Genomic DNA, 14263 nt, shown 5'->3' with positions numbered 1-14263 from the left:
GCAACTTCAAAGCTGCCACAGGGAGAATTAGCCGAATAATGTTCTACATATTCATCGCAGCACTTCATTAGTACTCTCCACTCTGGTTGACCACTTTGCCCGCTTCGAAGAAGGGGACTAGTGTAGGTGCAGCCAAGGAATAGAACCTATTTCAAAATAGCTATTTTGAAACAGGGGCTGTGTAGACAGGGAATAGAGCCGATTTTGAAATAAGCCATAGGCTGTACCTACACTAGCAAGAAAATCCAGATTTCAGAAAATCCAGTCCTTTTTCAAAATAACACATGGAGCATCCACATACAAAATGTGCTCTTTCAATCTAAAATTGAAAGACTGCTGCTCTTCTTCTGGAAGCCCTCTTCTGCTCCTGGATCAGGAAGTGTGCCTCCTTTCGAAAGAGAGCATGCATAGATGCTCCATGGGACCTTTTTTCAAAAGAGCTGTCCTCATGGTGCTGGATTTTTCTATCCTTGGCCCATTCTTTTGAAAAAGCAGGTGCTGTGTGGATGCTCTCTATCAAAAGAGAAGATTGCTTTTTCCATCCACTTTTTTATATGCGGATGTGTTCTTTTTTGAAAGATCTTCCCGAAGACCATCTTTAAAAGGTCAAAAATGGGGCCTCAGTGTGTCCAATGGCTCCATTTCAAAATAGGCTCTACTGTGTATAGATGCTCTTTTTCGAAATAGCTGATGGGTATTTTGAAATGCATTTTGACCATGTCTACACTGGGCACCCACTGCCAGAAGGGGCATGGTAATGAGTGGAGTGGAAGATGCTAATGAGCTCCAGATTAAAATATCTCCTTTGTGGAAGGAGGGTCATCCAGAAGGGGGATTTCCTTTGGGAGGACCTCTGTATACATGGCATCTCTGCTTCCAGAAGAGGATCTTCTGGAAGCGAGATCTCACAGGGGTGTGCTAATGAGATGTGAGATATTTTAATTCATGCCTCATTAGCATCTTCTACTCAGCTCATTGCCATGACCCTTCTGGAAGGGGGGCGGGTGAGTGTAGACACAGCTTCTGTGTGTAGAAGCATTATTTCAAAATAAGCTTTTCCGGAATAGCTGCATCAGAATAGCTTATTTTGATATAAGGCTGCTGTGTAGACATGTTTTTTTGGCATCAGAGGTAAAAAGTCATTTACAGAATAATTGTGTGGCATTTATCATCATCATGGGGAAATAATATGTAGGATTTTCTTTAAAAATAAACTGTTTCACCTCATTCCTCTCATCTTTGCTCTGACAAAGCGGGTCTTTGCCCATGAAAGCTTAAGTGCCAAAAAATCTGTTAGTATATCAGGTGCCACAGGACTTCTCCTTGTTTTTGTTGATATCCTAGGGTAACAAATGTAAGATGGGGGTGTGGGTTTTGTTTTTTAAAGCCCAAGTCAACAATGCATAAGAAAATTCTGGAACTCAGCATGGAGACCAAGAATCAAAGTCATCATATGAGCCATATAATCCATAAAAAAATTACAAGGGCCATCAGTATTCATGTTCAGGCTTATATAGTGGTCATCAGCTAGAATCAGGAAGAAATCCATCTGCCTTTCAGAAACAGACAATTTATTAACAAGGGAGGATTATTTACCGGGTATCATTCTTGTGTTATGTCCCAAAGGAGAAAATACTGTACCTTTGAAAGCACCTCTTGCATGGTCAGTGCCAGGTATATGTTTCTTCTACCACAGTATTCTGAGTGTCCTCAAGAACCAAGAAATCAAATGAAAAACCCTACTTATAAATGAAGTGATATTTTGTTTGCAACTATATTTTAAATATTTAGATGTCTTCTGTTCCTAGCATAAGATTGGCTCTGAGGGGTTGGGGGAGGGAGAACTGATGCTACATGCCTTGTTATAGATGGATGGCACTTTGCCAGACACTTTCTAATGTTATTGCTTTACTACCCTCTGTTTTGCAACAGCTCCCTTAAAAAAAAAGAGATTTAGTAGCAGTCCGCTGGTCAGAGATAATTTTTCCTGGTCAATTTGATTAGATATTTGCTCACCTTGAAGCAAAGTAATTGTATAGTTCCAGTGCTCTTTCAAGTTGTTTCATGCAGATTTCACACTTTTCTTTGTTAGCAGCATTCACGCCTGGCCAGAAATAGACATCTCAGGCTCTCTTAAAACATTTCCCAATGGAAGGGGTCTTGTATACTAATCTTAGCATTGCTGACTTCATGCTGTATAGTACTGTTATCAGGATGGCCTTCATACAGAATACACAATAGTTTCATTGCCACAAAAGTATTTGGAAATGTAAGTCCCAGAGTTAGTTGCTAGTGTGATCCACAAAACCTACTTGGCTGCCTGCTAATCCTGTAAGCCCCCTTCACTCATTCAGTGCGTAAATTTTCAGGGCCAGAGTTCTCTAGGTGACTAAGTTTCTGCCTCTGGGCACGTATACTGCTGCCTCAGATGCCCATCTCATGCCTAAGCACGGTGTAATCCTCCAACTGACAAAAGCTAGGTGAAGGAGAGCCTATCACACGTCTGTTGCACACTTCTGTTGGCATGTTCAGAGGCCACCCAGTGGCTCATTCCCCATTCAGACTGTGGCTGGAGGAGCTGGTGGTGGTGCCCCTCCTTGTAACTTTTACCGACTGGTTAGAGCTTTCACTCACTTGGCATATAGAAGAGTAGGTCCAATTTCTCCCTCAGGCCGATGGAGAGAAACGGTTTGAGCAGGCATACCCACACCTCTAAGGAGAGTACCTTAACCACTGAGTGACAGGATATTCAGTTATAGGGTTTCCTCAGTCTTTTCTGTTGAAGGGGTTCCACTTTAGTTAAGTGAAAATGTCATCAGAGCAGAGGGACTGGACTTCAGTCTCCCACCTCCCAAGTGTGTTATTCTTTCTCTGTCTGTGGTTCATTTTATACAAATGCCTCTACCATCTTGGTTATGGTCAAACTCCTCTGACATTGAGTACATGTCCTACGTAATTCATCTCATTCAGCATGATCTTGTAATTCTTCCTATTTTATTTAAGGGACATTATCTTTGGCAGGTTATCAAACATTATGTAATCTCATATGGTATTGCCACTGTTTTTACCTCAGATTCACGGCTCCTCAAGTATTACTTCCAGCTCCTCAAAAGTCTGGGGTGCAATATTTTGATAAACTTCCTGTTCAAAGCCATCCCAAAGAGATGATGCTCAGACATATCTACCACAGGGAGAATTGAAGGTACACAGTTTTGTACTTTTGGGCTGAAGCTGGACGTGCCAAAATTCTTAGCATACATCCCAACCTGAATAAAAATCTTGCATTTTAAAGCAGAGACATGATCTTATTTTGCCATCTGGTTAAGCTCAGATTTAACACTCTCTTCCATTGCTTTATGAGTTATCAGTTTATCAGGACTTTATCATTCGTGACACCAAAATATGTGCACCATATATTTATATAGATGTAATTATTTTATCTGTAATGCAACCCACTCTGTTCAACCTCTCAGAATACTGCTTTGTCTCCTGTTCAGGCAAGTTATATTCCTGTTTGATTATAGGCATGTACACTCTTCAACCCAAACACACCTGTCTTTCCCTTACATTATTTCACACTGAGTGAAATCTGTCCTTATGTAGACATTCCAGCATATCTTTGCCCCCTGGGCTCATTTTATACTAGCTATGTGAACCAAGCTTTATTTTAACATTGGGTGGTCACTAATTTTGTGTGTATGTATTCTGTGGTTACAATGCACCAGGTTCCAATGTCACAAACCCAGCCTTCTGTAGCAAATAGATTTGTAAATTTATTTAGAGACTCAAAGAACTGTTTCTGTCTTATTTTATCCTCAAATTGATTCCATCTTACTGTTTAAGCAGTAGACTTCTGCATGTTGAATATGAACCAACAACGCGATGCAACTGTGAAAAAATTATTTGGGGCACATTAACAGGACTGTCATATATAAGAAGGAGATGAGAATTGTTGCACTCTACTTAGCCCTGGTGAGGCTATAGCTGGGGTATTGTACTTAGTTTGGGGCACCACACTTTAAGAGAGATGCAAACAAATTAGAAAATCGAGAGGAGAGTAATAAAAATGATTGGAGGTTTAGCAAAATCTGACCTTTCAGGGGGGTTGAAAGAACTTGGCATTTTTTACTCTGAAGAGATAAGAATGAGTGGCAGGGACCTAACTGTCTTCAAATCTATAACAGGCTGTTATAAAGGAGATGGTGATCAATAGTTCTCCATGTTCATGAAGCATAAGACAGGTAGTAATTGGCTTAATCTGCAACAAGCGAGATGTAAAGAAACCTTTTTAACTGGAAGAGAAGTTGAGCAGTGGAACAAGTTACCTAGAGAATTAATGGAATCACCAACATCATAGGTTTTATAGAACATCTGTAAGGGATGTCTTGTTATATTGCATAAGACAATGGACAAGATGACCTTGTAAGGTGCCTTCCAGCACCTACAATTCCATGGAAGTCAACACACCCCAGCCGTGTCTACACTAGCTCCAAACTTCGAAATGACCACACAAATGGCCATTTCAAAGTTTACTAATGAAGCGCTGAAATGCATATTCAGCTCCTCATTAGCATGTGGGCGGCCGCCGCACTTCAAAATTGATGCGGCTCGCCGCCACGCGGCTCATCCCGATGGGGCTCCTTTTTGAAAGGAGCTTGCCTACTTCGAAGTCCCCTTATTCCCATCTGCTCATAGGAATAAGGGGACTTCGAAGTAGGCGGGGTCCTTTCGAAAAGGAGTCCCGTCGGGACAAGCCGCGTCAATTTCAAAGCGCCGCGGCCGCCCGCATGCTAATGAGGCACTGAATATGCATTTCAGCGCTTCATTAGTAAACTTCTAAATGGCCATTTGCGTGGCCATTTCAAAGTTTGGGGCTAGTGTAGACGTAGCCCTCTTGTGCTTTTTCCACCATCTGGTGATTGCCTCCATATTTATGGTAGACAACACTGGTCTCTGCCATTGTTAACCTTTACCTCTAGCTGTAGCAGTCATTTTAAATTGGATGCATTTTAGTTCTTTTGCTGTTTGCTAACTTATGAGTGATGTACAGTTTTCACTAGTTCTGCAGATATGCAGTGCTGTTTTCAAAGTCAGGTCTATTTCTTGTAATAAAATTGCTTTGAGCTGGTTGCCAGTTTTAGTACAAATAATTTGATTTTTATTTAATTTATGCAGTAATTGATCAAATTGTGACCTAGCTTTAGGGCATCAGTCTATAACAAAGGGTGAGTCTGTGCTTGGAGTTGATTCCAAACTTGTGAAGACATATCTGCTCTGATTGAGTTAAGTGTGGTCAAAGCTGTCTTCACAGCTGTGTCTACACGTGCCCCAAACTTCGAAATGGCCATGCAAATGGCCATTTTGAAGTTTACTAATGAAGCGCTGAAATGCATATTCAGCGCTTCATTAGCATGCGGGCGGCAGCGGCGCTTCGAAATTGACGCGCCTTGCCGCCGCGCGTCGCGTCCAGACGGGGCTCCTTTTCGAAAGGGCCCCACCTACTTCGAAGTCCCCTTATTCCCATGAGCTCATGGGAATAAGGGGACTTCGAAGAAGGTGGCGTCCTTTCGAAAAGGAGCCCCGTCTGGACGTGCCGCGTGGTGGCAAGGCGCGTCAATTTCGAAGCGCCGCTGCCGCCCGCATGCTAATGAAGCGCTGAATATGCATTTCAGCGCTTCATTAGTAAACTTCGAAATGGCCATTTGCATGGCCATTTCGAAGTTTGGGGCACGTGTAGACGTAGCCCACATGAGCAAGAAGGGCTATCTACTCTATGTACCTGCATGATATGCTGACCCTCCCATGACTCATGCCTTCTCATACCTGGGAATTATACCATAATTATACCATAGCTATACTCTTTTTTAGTGCATTCTTGAGCAGAGCTAGTACAGGTATGCCTTCTCAACCTGGGAATTATAACTCCAGCTGAAGTGTAGACATAGCCTTAAAGGTCAGTGCACTGGGCCTGTGTCTTCCTGTAAAGAAAATGTGTCTTTCCCAAGATACATTCTTGTAAGTATGTGTCTTGATGTTTTTTTTAAGGATTTTGTGCTGTGGTTGTTTTTCTCCTTCACGATCTCCCTAGAAAAGTGAAGAAGTACCCTCAATCTCAGAGGCTACATTTAGGAGAAAAGAGGAAGGGTTATATTTAGGAGCCCTCAGAGCAACGCATTTTGCAGAAACACTTTTGGTGAAGGCTTCTCAGAAGGTGTAATGACCATGAATCCTACAAACTGTTTCACTTAGTTTTGGTGTGACTTGTGTCTTGTGTCCTAGTTTGTGATGTCAGAGTCTCCGTGCATTGGTTTCACCTCGAAGTCAGGATCTTGTGTTGTCCATGAAAGATAGGGTTTGACCCAGTAAAATTATTCCAGAACAGTGTATCAATGGCTTAAGCAAGTGAAATTGTGAGAAGTAAACTATGCAAGTATGGAATTCTGACTTACCTTGGTAACAAAAATGCTGCAATATCTGATTTGTCAAAATACGGTATAAGATTTAAACATAAAATTAGTTCTCATCTTGTTTATTTCTCTCCTTTTTTCTTTATCCATTGTTTAAGCTCCTCATATGATTCTCAAAGCATGGGATAACTGCCACTAATATCACCACAGAACACTTGTGCAGGTTTTTCTTTCCACACTCTCATTGTAAAGTATTTCCCAGGAAGGGAGAGGTTTACAGGGTGCATGAGAATGATCAACAAGTATTGACAGTTTACTATACGAAATTGTGTGTGTGGGGTTAGTGGAAAACCCGAAAGCGGCATGCTAATAAATGGCTCAAAATATGCAAATGAGGCATGGACATAAATTCCTGGTGCCTCATTAGCATAGGGTCACATGGTTTGGAGTCCAGAAGAAGGTCTTCTGGACTCCAAAACAGTGTGTAGAAGCTCAGCCCCTTGGGGGGGTCTCCCGGAAGAAAGTCATCCTTCCAGAGGCCCCTTCTTCCCAAAAATTTTCAGGAAGAAGGGGCCTCTGGACGGACGACTTCCTTCTGGAAAACCCCCCAGGGGCCGAGCTTCTACAAACTGTTTTGGAGTCCAGAAGAGCTTCTTATGGACTCCAAATCATGTGACCTTATGCTAATGAGGCACTGGAAATTTACATCTGTGCCTCATTAGCATATTTTGGGCCATTTACTAGCATGCCACTTCCAGAGAAAGTCAGCAATTATTACAGTCCCAACAACTTTGCCTTCTGTGGCTCATAATGTTGGGTATGATAAGTTGGTGAAGAAACAGAGGCCACAAGGTTGCAATTATGTATCCTCCAGATTACAGTCTTTTAGAGCAAATCAAACTGTGATCTTTACTGGTACCTAGTCTAATGTGACATACAACTCACTAGCTAAACCTTCAAACAAGCAGATCTTTACTTTCACATCCCTAGTTTTTTTTCTAATTAGGAGGGAAGGCAGAGTGGGATGGAAGGTACACTTGCATTTCAAGTCACTGCGCCAAATTTACCCCAACCTAAACTTGTCCCAGATGGGTGATACATAAACAAACAAACAAACAAACAAAAAAGCCAGTTAGCAGTTCAGTTAGTTATTACATTAAAAACTAAAGGGGCACCATCAAGCATGGCACAATATAAAATAATTCTTTGTTCTTCTAACAAAGAACCCATGATCAGGTTCATTTGCTATTATTCATTTGCTATTATTCAAAAGTATCATGTTTAGATGAAGGTGTCCCAACTATTGGAATCTAGTCCTGAGACCAGAAAACTTCCTAAGCTAGTTCCAGTTGGCATCAAGATACTTCACACAGAACAAGGTCAACACATGGCATGGAGTCTTTCAATTGTTGATCCATTGCATCAGCTTACTCAGCTCTTTCCAGCTGAACTGTTTATTCCCTCAGTGATCACTGTCTGCAAACAGGATGTTAATGAAATATACTGAAAGTGAACCTAGGCTATCTGAAATGAAAGTTACATTTAGAGAAGAAAGAACCTTGGGAATACATATTTATTATTAACATTTCAAGACAATCTGCACTATCTTGATGTGAGAATTAGTACATGGCTGTTGGGTTTTATTATTTTTCTTGCTACTTTACACCAGATTACAAAACCAGCCCCTTGAACAAGAGAAGTTGTTAATATCAGAAAGATTTCGCAAATCAGCTCAAAACACGAGGTTGACAGAATCAATGTTACTTTCAAGTTGCTGAACTGTGTTTCCTTTTATGTCTCTGTCTCTCTCCTTGTTGTGCCACTATTATGAATGAGTGAGGAAGTATCTCAAATAACCAAAATAATCCATCATGTAAATCTAAATTGAAGTGGAGTTGCAAAGCTGTTCAGATGTGGATCTGAATTTAAACATTACCAGATCTGGATTTTGGTCCATACATTAGATAGATCATAGCAAGCCATTAGATGTAGATCTGGATGGGAACTCCCAGATGCATCATCATCATCATCATGAATAACTGTGGGCTCAGCGCCCGTTGGTGTCTGATGCCTTTCTCACTATTCCTTTCCATCATTCTCTGTCCAGTACGAAGTGGCTTAGGTTATGTAGACTAGCTCCGAACCAATCTACTATATCATCTATCCATTCTTCCTGGGGTCTGCCTCACCTATTCGAACAATCCATTATGCCAGATACCAGGGTCGTGATTTTTCGTTCATCGTTCATTCTGCAAATATGCCCAAATAGTTGTAGTTTCTGTTTTATAACCTTCTGCAGCAGGTTCTCTTTCGGCTGTATCGTTCTATATAATTCCTCATTGGTAACCTTCTGCATCCATCCTATTCTCAGAATCTTTCTGTAACAACTCCTTTTGAACACCAATATTCTTCTTTTCGAATCTTTCATTATCACCCATGTTTCACATCCATACAACATACTGCTAAATACACACATTTTCAAGATGCAACCTATTATACCCGAAAACTATTGGTATTTTCTGTTCATATTTATACTCTTTAGACACTTCAGTCCTGGCACTACTACACACTCAGTAACTTCCAAGACAGTTCTACACCTGGAACAAAAGTGAGATCACCATAGCTAATATTTTCTAATTCCAGCTCTTCATTGTTTTGAAAATTCAAACAAAACCCGAAAACCCTAGTAACTTTTTATTTTTTGACAGACACACAATACAATAGTGTTCCAACTTTCCTCAGAAGGCTAAGCAATAGCAGTTACAGTATGGCCTATTAAGCTACAGAATATAGGAATAATATGTGTAACACCTATAATTGCAGTGCTTACTGTTTTCATCTTCAGTAACACCAATTTGCACAACTATTGATCTGTCAGCACCAGCTAATCCCCACCACAGTTTAGTTAGCACATAGAACACAAGTTAAGAAGCCCAACTTTGTGTTGCAATTTAAAACTGTCTTAAGTATGCAGCTCTCCATTTCTTTGAATATATAGAGTTGGATTTGTCCCCATCTGTGCAGTCTGCAACTTCTTGTGACAAACTGGTCACTGTACCCCTAAGAAAATAGAGTGTTTGCACTGTTATCCTTCTGTGAAGGTTCCACAGGGGAGGGGAACTTTAAACTGATGACACTAAGCTAGGATGACACTAAGCTAGGGGGAGAGGTAGATACTCTGGAGGGTAAGGACAGGGTCCAGGCTGACTTAGACAAATTGGAAGACTGGGTTGCAAGAAATCTGATGAGGTTCAATAAGGACAAGTGCAGAGTCCTGCACTTGGGCCAGAAGAATCCCAAGCATTGTTACAGGCTGGGGTCCGACTGGCTTGGTAGTAGTTTTGCAGAAAAGGACCTGGGAGTTGTAATGGATGAGAAGCTGGACATGAGTCAACAGTGTGCCGTTGTAAACAAGAAAGATATTGGCATATTAGGTTGCCTCAAGAGGAGCGTTGCCAGTAGATCCAGAGAAGTGATTATTCCTCTTTATTCGGCTTTGGTGAGGCCGCATCTGGAGTACTGTGTCCAGTTCTGGGCCCCCAATTATTGGAAGGATGTGGATACACTGGAGAGGGTCCAGCGGAGGCTGACCAAAATAATTAGCGGGCTGGAGCATATGATCTATGAAGAAAGGTTGAGGGAATTGGGACTGTTTAGTTTGCAGAAGAGAAGACTAAGGGGGGACTTGATAACAGCCTTCAGCTTACTGAAGGGAGGTTGCAAAGAGGCTGGAGAGAGGCTGTTCACAGTGGTCACGGATGGCAGAACACTGAACAATGGTCTCAAGTTGCGGTTGGAAAGGCCCAGGTTGAACATTAGGAAAAACTTTTTCACTAGGAGGGCGGCAAAGCAGTGGAATGGTCTGCCCAGGGAAGTAGTAGGGTCTCCATCCCTGCAGGTGTTTAAGTCTCACCTCAACAAAGCCCGGGCAGGGCTGATCTGATGGGTTTGGTTCTGCTTAGAGCAGGGGGCTGGACTCGATGGCTTTTTTAGGTCTCTTCCAGCTCTCTTGTTCTATGATTCTATGATTTTGGGAATCCATGAGAGGTGCATTGGCCAAAGGCAGCTTGAGAAATGTTTCAAGTTTCCAGTTCGCTTTGGCAATGCCCATTCCTGGCAGGCTGCTCACTTTTGGGGTCATGCTGACCTGTTGCAAACCCTTGAGAGAGAATGATATAGGCCTCTTGCACCATTGGCAATCCCTCTGTGGCTAGAGCCTCCACTCCTAAAGACATTGCCAGTTTCAGACACAGGCAAATCTAGCCTATAGCATTATTTTGTTGTCTCACAAATCATAATCTGATGTAGCAGTGCAGAATGAAATATGTGAAACTCACGAGTTTTCTCTATGTGGTATGTAAACTCAACTACAGGGCTCTTGCAGCTAGCAGTAGGGTGACCCTATTTCCCTATGCCAAATACAGCACACCTTGTAAAATTGCTTAGACTACAGCGAGTTCAATGGAAATCAGGCAGACTTATGCAATACAAACTTTCAGAATAACGTTGTTTAGTGAGCACTTATTGAAAAGGCATACTACATTTTTATAACTAATACGTAAAAAAATTAGAAATATATATTTTAACTGAATGGAAGTCAGCCAGAAGTTTATAATGGAGAATTCTTTGTGCTCGTAGCTTCTAGTGCAAGAGTTTTCTTCTTGTCTTTCGATGAGGCGTATATGACATTACAAAGTCAACATTTACCAACTGTAACCATTTACGTGCTGTGGGAATCTGGGAATGGGGCTGCTGCCCTGCCCTGCCCTGGGGGAGGGCTCCCTGGCTTCAGAAAGCGTCTGCCTCACGGGGGTTCCCCAGCTCCATGGGCGGTTGCCCTGCAGAGCAGCGGGGATGGGGCTATCTCTCCAAAGGGGTTTCCCTGGTTGCAGAGGCAGCTGCCTCAAAGAGGAGCACCAGGTCTCCTTAAAATTTTAAACAAGGAGTGAGTAGGGGACACACACGACCTCCCTCGCCCCAACATAAATGCCTTACCATATAACAGAGCCCCAGGTTCCCACTCCTGCAGCTGCCTGCACACCTGGCCAGTCAGTATGTGCTGCACGTGCTCTCCAGCCAGCACCTGGTACCTGCAGCTCTGGCTGTGCTGACTTGGGGGAAGGGCAGCTCAGCAGGGTGTGTGAATATGGCACAATTAGCCCTTTTGTCAAAATAAGTCAGGTCTTCCTGGTGCCTGAAATATGGGACTGTCCCAAGCAAAAACAGGGTGGACAGTCACCCGAGCTAGTAGTAAAGAAGTCAGTTTGTCTTTGGCCAGCAGTTGGAAACCAGAAGACTGGTACTGGAGTAATGCATCCCCCAGATCTTTTGCTGTAAAGATGTAACAGTGGGATGAGGAATCTATGGGGCTTCCTGTCTCTGAAAGAAAAAGGAAGATGACAAGATACAGAAAAGAGATTTTACAGAAAAAAAAAAAGAAAGAAAGAAAAGGAGAAGAGAGACGGGAGTGGCCTGGGAAGAAGAGATACAGACCAGGTTGAACAAGAACTGCTTTAATGGTGGTACCTTAGAGAAACAATATGTTACCAGAAGAGATAATGGAAAGAAGTTGGTAATTGATGATAAAAAATTAAAATATGAAAGAATTTTACGTTCTCTTTCATACCCTGGTTTAAATTTCTAGAGAAATCTATGGCTGTACTACAATGAAGGTTGTTAATTTTACAGAGTAAGAGGTCTGGTCTTCACTGCATGGAGAGCAGACGTCTGAGCACCAGCCACATAATAAAACTCAAACAGGAAAGTAACGTAACAGATTTCTTAGCTGCAGCATTAATTTGCTGTATTTATGTGTGTGTGTGTTCACGTATACATCACTATAGGCAAAACAGGTGAAAGTTTTCCTACGGTGCTTTTCTGTAGCTTTTTCTCATGGCATTTTCAGATCTAACTCCTGGAATAGAATTTATTTTCCCAATTTGGCTTGCAGAATTTGTAGCAAAAATCATTGCATTTTCAGACTGTGTTACACATGAGAGTTCATGTCAAAGTGACAGGTTAGCAGTGTATATGCTTCTCTTCCATCTTGCTGGCATGTCCCAAAATTGTAATAGAGACACCTCATACCGGGCGTGGTATAAAAAGTAAGCAGTGTGAAGCCCACTGTTGGTTGGCAAACACATGATGTTTGTTTTTATTTGACATCAGATAAAGTTTTCCTCTCAGAGCAGCATGGATGGGGAAGGAGTTGGTTGTGCCTGTGCTTGAGGAAGAACTCAGCTGACATCAATAGGAGTCTGATGCCTGTGACAATTACATAGCTAGCAAGTGAGATCTGCTGCCTGGGTGAGCAGGAATTGTGCCCTGGACTTAGTAATAGGCATTACGATAAAGAGAACAGCTGAGAACAATGCTTTTCATTACATCAGATCATTGGGCCTTTGATGGAGTCTTAATGTTTTAACACATTCTATGTTCTTTTAAATCTAGATTCTTGAGGAAAACATGAAATTAGAGTGCAAGTGCCATGGAGTTTCAGGATCCTGTACGACTAAGACATGCTGGACAACCCTTCCTAAATTCCGGGAGCTGGGCTACATCCTTAAGGACAAATACAATGAAGCAGTTCAGGTTGAACCAGTGAGGGCAAGTCGCAACAAGCGTCCGACCTTCCTTAAAATCAAGAAGCCACTATCGTACCGCAAACCCATGGATACGGATTTAGTGTACATAGAAAAATCGCCAAACTACTGTGAAGAAGATCCTGTCACTGGCAGCGTGGGAACACAGGGCAGGATGTGCAACAAAACAGCCCAGCAGTCCAATGGCTGTGACCTGATGTGCTGTGGACGAGGTTACAATACTCACCAGTACTCACGTGTGTGGCAGTGCAACTGTAAATTTCACTGGTGCTGCTACGTAAAGTGTAATACGTGCAGTGAAAGAACAGAAGTGTACACCTGTAAATGAAAGTGTGCTGAGGAGGGTGACTGTAAAGCCAGAGGAATGAATACATTTGCACATGAGCTCAACATACCTACAAAAGACTGTAGCAAAGACCTGCATTCTTCCGAAAGAAAAGCTAACAAATAAATCTGTCCTTTCCTGTCCTGTTTCCATACTTATGTGGATACACATTAGAGAGACTTGTATACATTATCCAAAAAACAAAAAGCAAACAACAACAACAAAAACAAACAAGCTGCCTGACACACAAAACAGAGCAAAAATCATCTAAACTAATCTGTGTCCCCAAAGCTTAATGCATTGACTGCCTTATGAAAAGAACACCAGTCAAGTGAAGAAATCTCAGAGCTTGGCAACTGACTCTTTGGTTTGGAAAGATGGTTAAACACACAAGCTACTGTGCAAAAGGGGTGGACTGGGCGAGGGAAACAAAACAAAACTTTAAAATGGTCTTTGCACAGGATAGGGTGACAATGCCCCAGTGTGAATTTCTACTTAAGTGTGGATTATGCAGATTTAGGTTTCTACACTTGTGAAAAGCTTCTGCTGGTCTTTCCTGTCTTTCCATTTCATACAATTTGCTACAGCAAGTAGAACTGTTGAAGTTTTCCATAGACACTGGTTTATCTGCTTTTTTTTTTTTTTTTTTTTTAATTTTGTGCTGCAGATTTTAGCACAGGGATTTGGGACATCTGGGCATAATAATAGCAATATTTAACAATTTATTCAGATAAAACTAATATTAATTTATTTAAATGAAAAAAACCCTCTACCTACATTTTTGGAACTATTCTGCAATTAAAGTAGATAGGTTGCTTTCTTTGTGGAATAATTATTTTGTAGATATGGCCAGGAAGAAACTGAAGCTGTATATATTATTCTTTACTCAAATATTTCTACTAGTTGGATTTGCAGGATATTTTCTGCAG

General features: G+C 41.7%; 1 protein-coding gene across 1 annotated transcript in view; it reads left to right on the top strand.

The window, feature by feature from the left end:
- The window catches only part of WNT7A (Wnt family member 7A), a 61420-nt gene extending 48083 nt beyond the window's left edge, over positions 1 to 13337 (top strand). The window contains exon 4 of the mRNA XM_075005075.1: positions 12858 to 13337. Within this exon, the coding sequence (XP_074861176.1) occupies positions 12858 to 13337 (480 nt within the window). The remainder of the gene's footprint in view (positions 1 to 12857) is intronic.
- Positions 13338 to 14263: the final 926 nt, after the last annotated feature.

This window comes from Carettochelys insculpta, chromosome 11 (assembly GCF_033958435.1).
Source record: "Carettochelys insculpta isolate YL-2023 chromosome 11, ASM3395843v1, whole genome shotgun sequence".
NCBI classification, from domain to species: domain Eukaryota; kingdom Metazoa; phylum Chordata; order Testudines; family Carettochelyidae; genus Carettochelys; species Carettochelys insculpta.
Note: the sequence above shows the minus strand (reverse complement) of the source record. Positions and strands in the feature narration are given on the sequence as shown.